Source organism: Lipophrys pholis (genome assembly GCF_963383615.2).
Source record: "Lipophrys pholis genome assembly, chromosome: 17".
In the NCBI taxonomy this organism is placed as follows: domain Eukaryota; kingdom Metazoa; phylum Chordata; class Actinopteri; order Blenniiformes; family Blenniidae; genus Lipophrys; species Lipophrys pholis.
The window spans coordinates 21,110,277-21,128,812 of NC_137643.1; the positions used below are offsets into that span (position 1 = coordinate 21,110,277).

General features: G+C 43.3%; 1 protein-coding gene across 1 annotated transcript in view; it reads left to right on the forward strand.

Moving 5' to 3' along the window:
* The window catches only part of khdrbs3 (KH domain containing, RNA binding, signal transduction associated 3), a 148,307-nt gene that overhangs the window by 99,642 nt on the left and 30,129 nt on the right, over nt 1-18,536 (forward strand). The window contains exon 6 of the mRNA XM_080484355.1: nt 7,877-8,057. Within this exon, the coding sequence (XP_080340481.1) occupies nt 7,877-8,057 (181 nt within the window). The remainder of the gene's footprint in view (nt 1-7,876; nt 8,058-18,536) is intronic.

Consider the following 18,536-nt stretch of genomic DNA (forward strand, 5'->3'; position numbering starts at 1 on the left):
ACCAGCGGAGTTGTCTGGCGTCCTGAGTCCCTCTACTAGCGGACCCTAACAGAATTCAAGAATCAATCAAAAAAGAGGTATTCAAGAATGATAATTGAAGCAGACTGATATTCAGAGAATTGAAGGAGAAAAATCATCAAACAATTTTGGAATCCAAATAATCCAACTTCCAAAATTGTAGAAAACGTGGAGACTCGACGAAAAGAAATTGAAAAACAACTTTTAGAATAGTTTAATTAGTTACCTGTTGTGATTTAACTCCACTCTTTGTCTTTGAAAGTCTAATCCCTGTCTGTGAGAAACCAGCAGGAGCTTGAAGGCTCTTGTCTTCACATGTTGGACGAAGGTGATGGGTCCACCAGCGTTTGGCTTTGCTGGGATGTTTTGGAGGGTCTCCTCAGAAGAAGAAAAGGCTTAGTAGTATGGACGCACCGATTCCACTGTTTAATGAGCTAAGTTCGGTCCAAACATCTCTGGTGATTAAGTTGCTGGTGTTCGAACTATCTATTCTGGCAAAATAGAATTTACGGTCTATCTTATGTTTGTCATTCTCATCAGTAGTAAACAATCCCTCTCTGTTCTGCTGATGCGTGACGTAACTTCATACTCTGTGCAGTATCTGACCCGGTGCGTCCCTATTTAAGACCGCTGTAACCGACTCCCGAAACCCGGCCCTTGTCTTCTTCCCTCACGTGTTCCCAGTTTCTCTGATGAGAAAGGAGAATTTGTTCGGATTTCTCTCGAAAACCTCCAAAATGTGAGTTGCAGCAACTTGCCTGGTTTCAATAAGCCACGCTCTGCGGCTTGCAGAATGTTTTGCTGCAGGCTGAGAAAGCGCCGCGCAGTGCACGTCTCCCCCCCTCCGTGGTTCTGCTTTCCTGACAATCGACCTCCTGCAGTCGTGTGAATATTGACCGTCCCGGTCAGCGTGAAGCTGCTACAGCCTCGGAGAGGAGGCTGAGCGGTGAGCCCGGGTCTGGCTGAGGAGGCAGCAGCCTGTGTTGGATTCGCTGCCGGCAGACCGCGTTCAATACGATTTTTGAATCAGAAGCAGCGCGGCCACTTTAATTTGCCACAAACCTAAACCATGAATGCCCTCAGTTTAGATGTAACAGGTCCTTCTGGAGGATTGTGAGCCGCCGCTCTTTGCTATGCTATTACTTAATACTCAGCGGTAAGACGAGCAGGAAATGCCGGGCATCATAATCTGCTGGCACCGATATGAAATTATTCCAATATGACACAGCAGCAAACTAAAACTTTGAACAACAAGCCAGACAAAGGCTTCCCATTTAATGTGATGGCTTATCTCTCTCGGCGGAGGCTGTTCTTTCTTTTTTTTTTTTTTTCTTCAGACTTTACAAGAATGAATGGCAGCAAATGGCGCCTTGTGAAGCCTTAAAAAAAAAAAAAAGAGCTCCGGTATTTGCAGCCATGCTGACTGTGCGCAGACCTCAGCAGGAGTTACAAAGAAGAGGATGAAACCGGAGATGATTGGCATAAAGAAAAAAAGAACCAAAGCACTGCCGTTATCATTGAAAGCCGCACCGTGAAACTTTACACATGGCTGATAATTCACTGCATTTATTGGCAGTTTGTTTTTTTTCTCTCTTTAATGCACACAGCATTAAATATCTAAACACTGGGGATGGAGTAAACTGTCAATAAAGCTTAGCAGCTCAATCGAGAGCTGTTTTTAGTTATTCTTCCACTGATCCACTGGTCCCTGCCCCTTCACTCTGCTGGCTTCTGCCAAAATATTACTGTTTATTTCCATCCATCCATTCATCCATTATCCACACCGCTTTATCCAACTTATGGTCACGAAGAGAAGAAGCTGATCCCAGCTGTCCGTCCGTTACAGAACAGGCGCATGACACCGCTTCGGCGCCATACCGCGATGATTAATAATAAGTCGGGTTATTACAGAAAGTGCATCGGTTCCTGGTCCATCGCCTCACATACAAAGTTTTAATGAGGTGTCCTTGGAGGGCGGATCGATGGAGCCGTTTGGGCCATTCGGTGACAGGTGTTGCCACAGCGAGGGCGCCATTAGCTAAAAATGTTGACAAGTTGAACTGAATGCTGACAAATGCCCGATGCTAAAAGTGCAGTAAAGAGAGACTTTTATACTGCAGTTAACTTTGGCGAAGAAAAACCCAGAAGTAGGAATCGCAGATTTGCCGATTGGGTTTGGAGAATAAATTGTAAGTATGCGAGATGCTGAATGTCCGATTCTCGCCGGCCCCATCTGGCGCCCGGGTCATTAGTGTGAGATCTCCATTCTCGGCTCGGCCTCCCACAAAACTACCCTCCCATTCAGCTCCACTCGATTATAGTGAAAATTAAATCTTCTTTTTCAGTCACATGTGGTCTTATTGCAGCAAGGGAGAGATCGTTTCATCCAAGAGGCTGGTGTTTCAATAAATGGCTGAGTCAATGAAAAGGAAATAGTTTTCTCAAATGCAAATCGAAGCCATCGGTGCCCGAACCAGAGCTCAAGACCTCATTGATGGCAGTGTGAGATATCAGACGGAGGTGCTGCTGTTTTACCTCCTGAGTGATCATCGAAATGACATTTGCACATGCCAAGAAAAACTACAATATTGTTAAATAAAGCGACCTAGGAACCTCTCCATGGCTTTGATTGTCAAGGCTCCTGTTCTCATATAAAGGTGAGAGCGAGTGTGTCCGCCAGCGTCTGCCTTCGCTGTAATATTTTGCCAAGTCAGATATTGGATTGGTGTTGTGCAGCTTTTTCACAGAGACGGTCTGCGCAGGGTGAAAAGTTTGAGAACAATCGCTGTAACCGAGCCCTTTGTTCACCTTGTTTGTCTTTCAGAGACACCAATAAGTTGAAACAAAACAAAACAAAACGGCCAATTTGAATGCAGCGACTGTGAGAATAGATTGTTCCAGCAGATTAAACACATTCCCATCGATTCAACTCGCCAAAAGGACTAGAGCAACACGTGTGCCCTTTGTTAGACCGATTATTACACCCAAATTACACATGACATCGTGAACGGTTCCTGCAAGACTCGTGTTTTCAAAGGGCAGGATAAGTTGGAGAACGTCTTGCATAAATTCTCATTCAAGCAGAGACTTTCCTGTTCCTTTGAGTACTCATCCATCATGACATCTCTTCCTTCTTCTCTTTTGAAATCGACCTTCCGTGGCCACAAGATTACGCGTTGCCCTTCCATTCAGCCTTGAAAACCAGCCTTCGTCCTTGGTGCTGTCGATTCAGCACAGCAGGGAAATATCCACCAGAACCACCAGTGGCTGCCTGAGAATCCTACTTGCTGTCCGTTGTTTGCCATGGAGCAGAAACCCAGACTCATCAGAGCAGCTGACTCTTTTTACATTCTTTGCTCTTTTGCAGTGTAAATCGCCGCTTCAATTTCGTGGCCTTACCGAGCAGCAGTGATAAACGCTATGGTCTTCAGCTGCTGTAATCTGTCAGTTCATAGGAGGTTTTCTGGTCGAAACAAATGTTTTTTTCAGGTACTTCCTGTCACCATTAACCAATTTCCCCCCACAATATGATTGGCTCAAGACTTCAAGATGAGAGGTTTTACTTATTTGTGGTGAGTTTATATGGGTGTTTTCAGGGATTTGACACAAATAAGGTAGATATCAACATATTTATGCTGTTTATTGACATTTTTTTATCTTTTATTACTGGTCATCTCCCTGTTACATTCGTAATAGTTAAGGTTTATTTTTATTTTGTTTTTAGCAGCAACAGCAACAGTTTAATGTTACAACATGTGGCAAATCCAACAATTACCGAGACAGAAAAAAAAACCATAAACGCAAGCAGTGTAGCTGTTTACAGTATAGCCGGACTAACGTACCTGTTTTAATAAAAACAACTTTTTGTCATACAGTGGGCAACAACGGTCTCATTCCATGCGGGACAAGGGGCGTAAGTTTCCCGCACAAGCGCAGCAGACAGTAAAGTCCGTTGCTTTTCCGAGGTAGTCGGAGCTGCGCTGGCTGCAACAGCTTCTCGTAAAGTCCTGCAATGTTTAAAAAAGAAAAAGATTCATTGTCAATAAAAACGCCAAATGGCCTAACTCAGAGTAACACACTCGCCCACACAGTTACTCCACCATACGCAGAACGCGATTTGCTGGAGCTTAGTACCCATCCTCGACGCGTCCCCCTTTTTCGCTGAATAATCTTTATCAGAGGGGGATAAAATCTATCTCGTTCTCACAGCCATGAAAGCTACTTCATCAGCACATCAGACATCGAGTAATTGCATATTCAAATCTTAGTAAAGCAGCACTCCTGACTGAAACGCATCAAGAGTGAAAATCACACTGTCATCTGTATAAGTGCTCGCTGCACTTGCTTACTCTCATATCAAGTAGCAAGTCGTGGAAGATGTTGGAATTGCATATTAAAAAATTGCTGTGGTTAACAGCTGTTGAGATTTGTGGGCAATAAAAAGCATTATCATGTTAGTTAATTTGAAAGTAGAAGTCATCTCAGTAGATCCGTATTTATAGGTCTGCAGAAGGCAAACCTGTTACTATGTTTTATCTGTATTTATTACTTTTAATTTATGTTCAGATCTAAACATTTCTCACACTTTTTTATTCTTTTTTTTTTTCATAAAAGAGGTGGATTGAAAATGTCAAGACAATAGGGGCTTCACAGTTGATTAAACACAAATCAAATTTTTTATCTTAGTATTTAATCCATGGAATAACGTATTTATTAATTCAAACAGATTTTTTACCGTAATTTAATTAACTTGATTAATTTGTGTAAAATACTGTATATCCGTGCACAATAAAATCAGGTTTGTTTATTTGGAGGATTTTTTTCTTTTTTTGTTCTTTTAAACTTTGGTTAAATATAACAATAGGAATAGCTATAATGTCAGGTTGGACACCACTGAAAATCAATACAATTTAAAAAACAAATCATAGAAATTAAGGCATTGAAGTCTAAGCCCTTATTTTTATAAAATGAATATTAGCTTTGAACAAATTTTTTTTCTCCAATTTTTCTTTATAATTTTACCTAACTTTCACTCCGCATAGAAAACAACTGGGATCTTCTTACTCTTACACAGGAGTGCTAACCATTGCACCACAGAACCTTTTCTTTTTAAATATATCTTAGGCCCCATTTACTCAATCCGATAATGCCTCGTTTTGGCATTTTTGTTTCAGAAGAATGTCCATTTGAAACTGCAGAAATGCTGAAAACGCTGTAGTTATCATGCCAGGCCATGTGTTGGCACTGTTGTTTGTTTTTATAATGAAACGCACACGAGAGTACACAAACAATAGGGGTACGTGGATATTTGTATAGACCAAGTTGGGCTGGTATTACTCGTGACTCTCAACTCTAAAACTGCCAAGTCGCAGGAGAATTCGGACTGGGAGTCATGAAACTCTGGAGGAAAACATTGTTGTTATTGTCCATCTACTGAGCATGTGCAGAAGAGCTATTTAGTACGATCGTGGTGCTCATGCGAAGGAGCAGTGTTTAGGAAAGGTTATCCCCTCCATCCGCAGAAATAGATTCAGAGTGTTTTCAAAAAGTTCCACCTTGGGAACCATTTTCAAGAAGATGCGTAGTCAGTGACACCGAGCTCTGTTGTTGTTGCTGTTGTTGTTGTGGTTTAGCCACGGTGGCAAACCAAGGTGTCGGTTCCTTGTTGTAACGCAGCCTGATCTTCCTGCGTGGTTCATCAGAAAAGCATCTATTTGATGGAAACAACACTGATAGTAAATAATGTGTCGTCGAGCTCAGTGATGCAATATCTGGTGTCCATAAACATTTGCAAAGCAAAGAACCATTTGCATAAAAAGGCTTTGTTGTGGTGCGTCTCTCTACGATCCCTCTGAATCCACACTAATTTCATCTCCGCCAAGGCCTCACAGGACCACAGTCTCATAGAGGAAACAAAAAGAAACAGTCAGGCCCCATTAGAAGACGTTAACGCCGATGTGCTGCAAGAGAGTTGAGGGGGGAAAAAAAATGGGCTGTTTGTTCTTTGTGTTTATAGAAGAAAACACTCTTCTTTTGTCAGATTTCCAGATAAACAAGGTCACAGAAATGGGGAGTTTGTCTTGCTCTGAGTCAGAAAATAATTGGCTGTGTTTTAAATTACACTGTAATTAGCATTTAGCGTGCCTAATTCCAGTATGATAAGACAGAAGCCCCACAGGCGGCTGCACACAACGTCACGTGCACTTTTTTCCGTATTTGCCCACACACGTTTTTAGTCGGTTTTGATTGATGCGGCTGGATGTGGAATGTTTGTTGACCCCCCATCGTGGCCTGCTTTGACTTTACCTAGAACCTGAGGGAAAGCGAGCCTGCTCTGACAGAATTAGTCCAAATTATATCAAGTGAAGTTTCCCTGCCGTCACGGCGAGGCCCTGTTGTTACACGGCGAGGCCCTGTTGTTACACGGCAATGATTTCAAGTGGAAAAACACAAGAAGATTCAGAAACTGCTTGGGTTGTTCTTTGGCTATCTTGCAGCCCCAAAAATCTGTGATTGGAACTTAGAAAGCTGCAGAGATACAAAATGTAGAGAGAAACTGACCTGCAGGGCAGCCTCAGTGGTTTTTCTGCTCAAGTTTACCTGCTTTTAAATGAAAGCTCAGCCGGCGTGAAGAAACTCGCGCAAGGTTTTTTTTTTTTTTTTTTTTTTTTTAACCAAAAGACCACAAAGGTCAGCCCGCCTTTGATATCCAACCAGCGCGCTTGGGTCTGCTTCCGTCTTGATTACAGCGCGAGTCGCGCCTCCAGTCCCCAGTTCACTTCATCCAAATGACACCACGCGACTGCATCCCTCACTGCTTGGCCTCGGAGCGTCGCGGGAACATGCTTGTTTCCTGAAATATTGAAGTCGCCATTTCAGAATTTCAAAAACGTGTGAAAGATTAATGGCAAAAGCCTCGGTTGTTTTGTGTGCCAGCTCCTGAGAGTCCAAATGCATTAACAGAGATGAACCTAAAAAAAATACCCCCCAAAAAATCAACAAATGCAGGAAAAAAAATGGGCTGAAGGACTGATTAAAAATTTTTTTTTTCTATCTACGTTTTTCTTAATAGACAGGAAGCAACTCAGCCACAAGCGTTTTGATTAATGGACGTGACTCACGTTTTCCCCACTCGCCCTCCGCCACCGCCGTTCCTTTCTCTCCACCAACACATTTGACCTCGCTGTGGTTGTCATCAAGTCATTTTGGTCAGTGTGGAAAATCTCTAACTGGAGGAGTGGAAGTAGATGAGACAGCTTGTCTGAAAAGGTAATAGATTACACATGTCCAGTGTTGGAGGCATATGCGACTGAGATAGGACATCTCATATCCGTGCTTACCTGGATATACCTGTAGCAGTTCCTTGTAATGCCTCGAAGGGGCAGTATGCCCGGGTTGAGTTGAGTTTTCACTGCCTTCAGTCCCGTCTACTTTGGTAGTACCTGGTGTTTCTTAACCTGTTGTAGGATCAAGGACAGACTAAATCCACCTTCTCTTCAACGGGAAATGGGAAACTAGGAAATGGATTGAGCAGTCGCCAAAGCGCTTTACACTGTTTGGTCACATTCACCCATTCACACTCACTCGCACACCAGAGTGGGAGGCGGCGTCCATGAAAGGCGCTCGGTCCGTCCATTGGGAGCAGGTTTTCTGTTCAGTGTCTTCAGTGTCTTTCATAGTTGATTGATAAAGGTGTTTCTAGAAAGCATCTGAACACGTTCTACCTGGTTCATGGCGGCTGCAGATATTGATCCACAGAATTGATCACAGCTTCTTCAAAGATGCCAATAATCCATGGATCCGGGCTTTCCCCTGCTCTTTCATCTAAACCTGGGTGGACGCTTGTGTCTCGTTTCAGGAGTCGCGGAGGCGTTCCCCCGCTGCACGCCGCGGTGCCTCGAGGGGCGGCGCCCAGAGGAGCCCCGCCCAGCCGCCCCCCGTCCTCCAGAGGGAGGGGGGTCCAGAGAGCCAGAGGCGCCCCCCCGGCCCCCGGGTACAGGCCGGCTCCACCCATCGTCCAGGACACATACGGCGAATACGTGAGTATTTCTATGGGGGGAAAAACACGGTGTCAAAACAAATTGCATGCCAAAAGCTTTCAGTGTGAAAACTTCACTTCACGGCGTTAAGAAAAGGAAAACATGGATGGTAAAAACATTACTATGGTTCAATGATGTGGCCTGATTGTTTTTAAGCCAGTAGTTGTGCAATCAATTATACTAAGGATGCACCGATACCACTTTTTAAAGGACGGGTACAAGTATGAGTGTTCAACTTATTTATTCTTTAATTGCTATTACGGAGTACTGATACGAGTACTCATCAAATGCCAGATTTATACTGCATAAGCAAACGATACGTGAAGGCTCCGTGTTGCCGCTACGCTGACCTCCAACAGCCTTGAAAGCTCCATTTTACTCCTCCGTCACAAAACCCCATGCTGGTGTCAGTATCTGTTCATCCCTAAATCATACTCTAACAAAGATTCCTGTTGTTTTGCTGACTGTGTATTTTTTGTACTTGATATTAATGGTCTTGTAGGGATTTGCAGTGAAGTTGTGCTGGGCCAGTACGTATATCTGCAAGCCCATGTTATCTACAGCTATTTAATTCAATGTGTTTATATTATCTTTACTCTGACAGATGGATTGCAGTGACAAAAACTTTATTTGAGCTTTTTGGTTCGATTCTCTTCAGCATTAACGATGACTGGAAAAGGTCCAATTTGTACCTGTTGGCTTGTTTGGTAATGCACACGGTTTATACTGTTTTGTGTTTTCTCTGTTCAGCCGGTTGTTTAGATTTCTAACCAGGGAGTTTTCCACCCCAATACGATGGAGGTGAATGCAATTTTGTATAAAAATAACATTTGAAAAAAACCAAAAAAAAAAACCAACAGCTACTTTGTTTTCCACTGGGAGTGTCCTGGTTACTGTGGATCAGAGCTTTTCAAACTGTGAGGTGTGGAGCGGGGATGAGTCGGGGGGAGAGGTAAAGAATACTAAACAGCGTGTGCGTGCATACTAGGTGTTCTTACTGAGAACAACAGGAGGTTAGTTAAGGCTGCCGATGGCGGCTGCTCACCAACACCATCGCTGCTACAGCAGCGAGAAAATAGCTAAAACTCCCAGTGCCCTATTGTCGCAATTTATGTCAAACAAACATCAAGCTGATGCCACAAACATGCGAACACACACACACACACACACACACACACACACACAATGTGTATTTTTGTAGCTTCTGTTCAATTCATAATTTCTAAGGAGATCATTGTTGCCTTGACATCAGTTGTGAACAAAACTCCATCAATCTGTATATAAGTTCTTGGTGGGGAAAAAAAGCTCAAAATAATTTATCGTTTGGATTGCAGATTATAGTTAAGGTAAGAAGCATCTTTCCCAACTAATTTGCTGCTGAAAAAGAATAGATAGGTTTTCATTTCCATGCAGTGCTTGTGGGTATAGAACATTACTTCATCTGCACATGCAAGTGAGAAGCTTATAAACAAGCCACAGTCTGTTCTGGTCTTTACTGTCATTTCAGATGGATTGAAGTGAAGTGGAACCTCGGGTTAATCGAAGGTTCTGTGTATTTTGTTTTCGGCGTACAGTTTAATAGCAGGAATCTGTAATGGTATACAGATGCATTAGCACACATGATATGGGTGCTTTACACTCTCCGGGGCAACATTTGTTGCTTTGCAGATTTTTCCTGGAAAGGCCTTGTATTTTTAAGTAAGATGATGTAAAACTAGATTTTCTATGTTTAAAAATATCATGAATCTGTGATAAATGAGTCCAGATATGAGACGGGCCTTGAAGCAGTGCAGATCTGCTACTCAAGGAAAAGATTGACTATTTAAAAAAAAAAGACACGATAAAGGAGGCCGAAACGTCAAGCAACTTTTGTGTTATATGAAAAATTCATTGGAGGTATTAATGTGCTAATAAATCTAATTAATTCCCAAATTCATCAGGCCCAGCAAACACGCCCCTGATCGCAATTCAAAATGGGCTTTTTTTTTCCATTCATCCGGCTTTGTAATGTCAGACTTAGGGTAGTTGGATGCAGAGTATACAACTCAGAGTATACATGCAGGCATGCATTTTTATTGTGTGACAAAGTGGGAGAACCGAGCGTATATCACTAACCTCAACCACTACATCACCAGCTATCTATTTTATATACCTGCTTTGTCTAAGTTATGGTTAAGACATGGACATGGCACTAGGAAAGTATCCACACCATGATAGCCACTTCTCTCCATTATTTACGCCCCGTTTTCAAGTGAAAACGCTAAACTTTCTTTGCCTTTTGCATTTCCATTTAAATGGCAACGGTGCTCATAGCCGCTGAAAATGCAATAAAAAAATAAAAAAAATGATTGCGAAATATATCTATTGGAAAATACATCAATTGACAATATACGGTCATGCATTACGGTTTTCCATTTTTTTTATTACTTTTTTCTTTTTAAACACATAAAAAAACCCCAACAAACAATAATTAAACACAGATTAAACCCACCAACATTCACCTGTCCCACCCTGGCTCAAATAGTGATCACACAAACGATGCTTGACAAAACAGCACTTAGTCTGCCAGGACCTGTAAGTCAGTGAAATATGAAATAAAAGGTTGCAATTTAAAAAACAAGGACCTATCAGTACACCCTCTCATTGTGTATTTAATCTTCTCAAGTTTAAGGAGGAACATGATACCCGTAATCCACTGTGATACAGAGGGAGGGTTAGCGTTAGTTTCCACTGAAGGAGGAGGTGGCGTTTGGCAAATAAAGAAGTCAAATTTATAATTTCTCTTTGGGCAAAATTTAGTTGTGTTGGCTTAACAGGCGTGCCAAAGGTGGCAATAAATGGGTAGGGTTGTAAATCAATTCCCATTATGGTGGACATTTTATGAAATTAACTGGACCAATAGTTATGCAGGCGTGGGCAGAAGAAAAACACGTGACTCAAATGACGCTGGATTTGAGGAACGGTCACATTTGTCCTCTACCTCCGGGACGATTTTAGACAGCTTTAATCTGGAAAAATGAACCCTGTGTATCACCTTAAACTGGATAAGTGCCAGCCGTGCACAAGATGAGACCGTGCTTGACCTACTCACCACCCCATCCCACCAATCTTCATCAATTTGAAGACCCATCTCATCCTATGCAGCCCTCGTTTTTCAGTTGGAGTGATCCCTGAGGTCCAGTATGCGGTTAGAAAATGCAAATAAAAAAAATAAAAAAAAGGGCTCAAAAGGTGGAACATTTTTGGGAAAACACTCCGACTCCGTCTCCATGGAAACGGGGAAACAAATTGTCATGATAATAGTTGTGCACATGCTCCGTAGATGAACCATAACGACAATGTTTGCCTCCAGTGTCGTGACTCCCGAGACACATTCTCCTGGGACTCGGTAGTTTTTTTAGTTGACCGTCACCGTGATAGTTATTGTTCTCGGCTTGCATGTGCTTTCATTACAAAAACCAACAACAGCATCCACTAGTGGCCTGGCACGCTCACTACATTGTTTTGGACATTTTTTTCAAAACGTTGTCGCGTGAACACAAAATTAGATGCAGTTTCACTTGAAAAAAATCCCCAAAACACTCAGTTAGGATTGCTTTGATTTTCATGTGCTGACCCACATGTGTCAAACTCAAGGGCTTAAAGGTCTGATTGTCTTAAAATAAATACTGTATTGTTTTCTATAGACGCACAGTGCACGCCTTGGGTTGTGTGTCTATTGGAAACAATATGGTAATTACATGTGCCTTTTTTGACACGGAAGAAGTTCTGCTCTTGAGCATATCCAGATTAAGATGTTCTCCGCACAGTTCCACCCGACGGAGGACAATCCACCGTTCTGAGGCGTGTCCGTTGTCAAAGTACAATATAAGTTCACATTTTGACACCAAGCACGGAGCCAAGTATGACAAAGTTAGACTTAACAGAGCAACTAGCAAATATATTTTTTCATCTATGCAAATGAATATGTAATATTTGTAATGTGAATAAGTAATAAAGTCAGAGTTATTTAAAATTGAGGAGTAGTTACATTTATTTTACATTATATTTAGATACATTTATACTGTCTTACAGTTACATGTGGCCCTTTGAGGGCAGCCATTATGCTGTTGTGGCCCTCGGTGAAAATGAGTTTGACACCCCCGCGCTCACCACAACGTCAACATTTTATTGTCGCGTTGAAATGTTTTCATACATGCTCGCATGGTGTCCTCAATAATGTTTGAGGACTGTCCCAACTTTTCTGGTGTCAAGGTTGTAAACCAGGTCAAAGCTTAAGGCCAAGAAAAGATGTTGGTTTGTAATTCTAATGAACTGTAATGAACATGTAATGAATGTTTCAGTGCACCAGTGAACCATATCAGGGTTTTTTTTGTTTTTTTTATTTGTCTTGCATGGCGACTGTAAATCTGTTAATGGAGCCATTATCGTGATCAGGTCATATAGCTCGGCTGCAGTGTCCAGCAGGAGCCAGAGGTGAACACATTGGGCTCAGAGTCAGGGTGCCAGGAGAAGAGTCCCCATGCTGAACTGTCGCGGCAGGTTCCCCGGAGACCCCCGGCGCCGGCGTGGCATATTTAGCAGATAGCAAGAGCGAGGGAGGTGGCGTTGGAAAATTGCCCCAGCAGCCCATACCTAACCACATCTGACAGGTTTATTCAGGGGTTGCGATTCAAATGCGTGGAGGTCGTGGAGAATGACTCCTGGACCAGCTGTTCCTCATTATTGTCACAGTAGTAAACTGTAACCCCCCCCCTTTCACCTGACACCTGCACCTGTGTGTTTGCTTGGTTTTCGGGGGGGGGGGGGGTGCGGTAGAAAAGAGACCCACCCCAGAACATCTGCCGCATGACAAATCGAACCACATCGCAGTGAATTAGGGACTGAATGAGTTGCTTGGTATTATCCGAGTGCGTCTCCGTCCGCGGACAAGTGTTCTCCGCTGACAAATGGCCTCCCGCGTCCACCAATCAAACCACAATAAGATGCTTCTCAGTCACATTTGGTGCCTTCATTTGTTGATGCGTAGCGCTCACTCCTGGGCACGCTCCCATCATGCTTTTATTCTTTTCTTTTTTTGCATTTTTTTTTTTTGCCACAGGCAAAAAACACTTGTTCACCTTGAGGCGTTGACTCCTTCCTCTCGCTCGTTCAGAAAATGAATCGTCGGTTGAGTTTTGATGATTTTGTCATGATGACGGGGTGAATTTGCAAGAGTTTTCCCCACCTGATGGTATTTCGGTTTAGTAATCCATCTTTTTGGAAACCATCGAAATTACCCTGTTTCCAAACAATAATCACACAAGCAACATCGCCGAGTCTCGGCCTCCACTCGACCTCCAGTGGCGCCTCATTGTCTGTAGCCAAATCTCATTCCGTGTAATTCATTAAGCGCATTGAGATCGCTGCTTTACCTGCTGCTAATCCCATTGGGCAAGAATTAGTAGTGATGTAATTCTCTTTTTGGAAAGCGAGGCCATGTGCGCCAGCGCTGCTTAACATGGAACGAGATCCAAAGGAGGTTAATCAAGACCGCGCAACTTCAGTTTCCGTGGCTAAATCGGGAGCGGTACAGAGGCAAAGCCGCATTTGTTTACTGTCTCAGAGAAGCTTAACTCCTCCGGGTAGAAAGACCAGAAGTGCATTAATCCACCAGGGTTGGCATTGTTTATTTTAAAAGCTTCCATACTGTATTTATTATCCGTTCTTTGCAGGCACCTCCCCGCACGTCCAGGCCTGTCGAGCATCTGTAACCGAATGGCGTTATCTCATTCGCCCTCCGTGTCGTCGTTTTCAAATCTGAATTGAAAGTTGGAAGAAAATAATTCCGCGGCTCTGATGCAGAGGCTGCATCCAGCCGGGGTGTCGGTCTAAACCCGTTACGGAGATAACATTGAGATCTGCTCGCCTGAGACAAAACATGCTATTTGTTATAATTGTTGAGCAAATTGAATTATTTTATCGCTTACAAATGAGGCTCAGACTTAATTTCCACTGCAAATTAGACATTTCAATAGGCCCTGATGATTATTTTTTCATAAATACAGCTCTAATTTGTTTTAGTGGAACAAATGATTTCTTTTTCTTCTTCTTCTCCTCTTTGTAACCACGCCGGCAGCTTCAGGGAAATATATCTGAATCTGATATGTTTTTTGCGAGACTTTGTATGTTTTTGGTACCCAGATGATGAATAGAGCAGCATGATGAGATCCTCTGACCTTTTAAGGGATTGAATTAGCTCGACTTCTTTGTGAAAAGTGGATCCAAACTGAAATATCTGAGGAGTTCCGCTAAATGTTTACCGCTGGAGGAATAATCGCATGTGGTTTTGCCTCTCTAAGATGAGTTTGGACAACATTTATGACCGCAATGGCCATTTTGATCCACATTCCACCTGCTGTTTGGATTGATTGAGCTGTTTTAGTTTTTTTTAATCAACTTCAAGGTTTTTACCTCGTTTGGATTTCACCACTGTTACCCTTTGCAGTAGTATAATCAATATTTCTCACCAACAGTGAAACGCAGCAGGAACGCCACTCATATTTCCGTTGGCAGACTATGTAACTGTGTAATTATCCAATCCACCCAAATTATAATAAGATGAATGTCAGACTTTTCCCAGTAATTTAACCTAAATCAAGAAGGATCTAATATAAACACTGCGCCAAGTTGTACATGATCTCCCTGAAATTCTGCATGTGAAATCAACTAATGGATTACAGCTGAGAAATTTCATGTAAAAGTCACTTTTATTGTTTGAAACTACTAATCATTGACATGCCTATACGTCTTAGCATTTAGAAATCTATCTACTGTTTTTAAAATTCCCCCGCACCCAGTCCAACCGAAGACAAACAAACAAGTGAGGCTGGACCAGGCAGATGACGAGGCCATTGTTTCTGTTTGCAAATCCCAACTTATTGGCATGCAAGGAAAATTCACTTGCCAGGAAATGAAATCGGCGACAAAACTTGTTTTTTTGCTTTTGATTCAGAAATTAAAAGTGAAAATGAACCAACTCGTCCTGCAAGATGACATTTTACTTGTGCTTGATGTTTCATGCAACAATGAGTGGTGGAGTCATTGTCATGGACACAGAGAGAGAGAGAGAGACTGGCCCAACATGACTGGCACTGCACTCCACACACTTTGCACCAATCCTTCCGTCTTTGCTCCGAAAGAAAGAAAAGAACAAACACAGATGTTCTTGTTGCACGGAAACTGGATTTACTTTGTACAGGTCGCCAGTCCGACACAGAGCAAACAGAGACGTGCGGCCAAGTCACCTTAAAAGTATTTCTGTAGATTGTAGGAGGAATCTGGACTCATTGAAGAAAAACGAGCTCTAGGAATGTTCCATCCATCCATCCATCCATCCATCCATCCATCCATCCATCCTGCTCCGGGACGCTGGGGCCAATCCCAGCTAACTTCAAGCGAGGGCAGGATACACCTGGACAGGTCACCAGACCATCACAGGACCAACACACACACACACTCTCTCATTCACACCTCGGGGGTCATTTTAGGGCCACTAATTGGAAACTGGACTATCCAGAGGAATCCACATTGCATGAACGAGAGAAGGTCGGCCCATTGGTTTGGCACGATCACATTTTTATTTTTTTTTTCAAAACACTAGAAGGCAAGCTGATGATTTTAATTTATGTAGTAGAGTGTGTGTGTGTGTGTGTGTGTGTGTGTGTGTGTGTGTGTGTGTGTGTGTGTGTGTGTGTGTGTGTGTGTGTGTGTGTGTGTGTGTGTGTGTGTGTGTGTGTGTGTGTGTGTGTGTGTGTGCGTGTGCTTGCTGATAGACTTCACAGCCTGGACACGCTCCAGCCCCACACGACTCTGAGGGTTGAGCTCGCGCCGTGGAGTGGAGACGGAGGTTCCACTGATCAGTGAACCCGCACAGTTCAAACATGCGTCTCTGCAGAGCTAATTTATTAATGACACGGAGTCCCCAGATAACGCTCGGCAGATGTTAACAGCCTCGGTTAAAACTTAGCCAAGATCAAAAGCAAGAGGTGTTGAAATACCAAGACGAGGAGACATCCATCAAGCCTAACGCAGGGCAGTAATACCTCAGTTTGATACATGGGGCCACCTTTTTGGCAGCCTCAATCTGATAGCGCGAGTCGTATTTCGAGCCTTGCAGCAGAAAAGCCTGTTCAGCTTTCCGAAATGTGCTGGCAGGAAGAAGCGAACAAATGACACGGAGCCACGTTGAGAAATTTCTCGAGCAAGACAGATGACCGTGGGGCTGCAACCGTGGGATTATTTGTTTTCCGTCGAGCGGTGTCACGAGGGGTGTTGTTTCTTTTTTCTCTCTTTTTTTTTTTTTTTCACTTTTACCGTTAAGGAGAGGGTGTGAGGTAGAGCCGCACGGGAGCGAGACATTCTTCTTTGAACAGATGGCCTCGTAATTTAGTCGTCAGGGGAGGGGGGGGCGAAGGCTCTCTCTTCTTTTGGCCTCTGCTTGCCTGTATTTGCGACAACCTTTTGGAGTCCTCGCACGGCGGCGAAGCCTTCGCCGTCGAACTTCATGTTGTCAAACCCGTTTGGATTTAAAGCGCCGGCTGCGAGGGAGCCGGGATCCTGAGAAGCCTGCTCTGGGTGTCGGTGGCATCCTATCTGTTACAGTGGCATTGTGGAGCGCGGTGGAGCGGCTGTGATACTGCTGTTGTAACATGCAGTGCCAGACCCTCTGCTCGTCTTCAGTGGCCTCGGAGGCCGGTCCTTATCTTTTAACAACACGCCTCTCAGCCATCCACTGGCATACAAATGAAAGACTCACTTAGGAGCAGCTCTCTCCACTCTCTCTCCACTCTCTCTCCACTCTCTCTCCCTCCCTTCAACCTCTCGCCGTCACACTAATCCTGTTTGGTGCTGGAAACGCGGCACTGTTGCGGCATTGTCGCGCCATTGTGCTCTCCAAGATATTTTTGAGTAAATGGTATACCGACACAAACAGATCAGATGCTATAATAGCTTCATTCACACCGTCGTCGCAGTCTGCGCTCCGTTTTAAAACCGTTTTTTTTATTTTTTTTTCCACCCCGTTCCCACTCTTTCCCACATGACAGACACAAGAGAGAGAGAGAGAGAGAGAGAGAGAGAGAGAGAGAGAGAGAAAAAAAAAGGATCATTTTAAAATCGTGACACTGTGATTTATAAACCGGGCATGTTTCTCCTCTCGGCTCGCTTGTAACTCAATTATAGAGTAGCTGCTCTAATAAATGGCAATAACATGCCATTGTTAAAGTTTAATGTGGCCCTTAATACTAGCCACAGTTGTCCAATACGAGTGGACAGCAGCTAGATAAAGTTGCCAGCGAGACGAGAGCGGGGACTGGGTTAGTGGTAATGGCACAAGGCTGGTGCTGAAAACTAATTAGAGAAGCTGCCTTCCTGCATCCGCCCCGCATCCGCCCCGCATCCGCCCTGCTGGGAGAGATTTGTGCGTCATGTCACAGCGTAGAAAGTAGATGGTTTCATGTTAAAGGGCTGTTGCCTTGTCTTAATAATCCTACACGTACTTTTGGTCACAAATCTGAATAAATAGACAATTAATTCTCAAGTGGTTTGTCCAGGAAAAAATAAATAAATAAATACTTGTTGGAACTGACATTGCAGCGGAGAGCTTAAAAATGGGAATGAAACCGCAGTAATTAATCCAAAGGGAAAATAAGTATTATCCTTCCTTTGTTTTGGTTTTGTTTGCAGTGTTTCCGCACCGAGCGTGTGCACACTTGATTAGTTGCGAGCGACTTGCGAAAATGTAAAGGTTTAAGTGCTTCTTGTGATACGGCGTGCTTGTGTCTGGTGAAGAGTTAGACCCTGTTTACGCAACGTTTCAGGTGAAAATGCATATTTTTTGGAATAACCAATGCATTTTCCATGTCGGGCCACTCGTGGGCGCTGTTGTTTTTTTTTTTTGTCAATGAAACCACACACACACACACACACACACACACACACACACACACACACACACACACACACCCACAAGCGCAGGTCAGTTATACCTGCTGTGAGTCTGTTCAACCGCAGAAATGGAGTAATAAACATTGTTCATATCACTTTCCTGGCACGGTTGCACTGTGAATACTGTAAATATGAATTCTACTACGATGAGTGTTTTTCACCCGTACTTTCCTCCAATGTGTATATATAGATATATATATATCGATCTAATTATCTATTTATATATACATATAGCCTATTCTCTTGAGTGCTACTATCCTGGCTGTCTTTAAGTATTTCTGCAACATCGAGCTGCTGTGTTGACAGAATTTGCCCATGTAGGATTAATAAAGTCTTATCTCATCTCATCTTATCTTATCTTCCCCACAGCACAGATAACAGCCACCCTCTAAACCCGCTCTACTCCAACCCAGCGTATAAAAGTTTCAGTCCTACTTCTGCTAACTGTAGGAGCGTTGCCCCGTGTTGATCATTATTCTAGTGTTTAAGGCG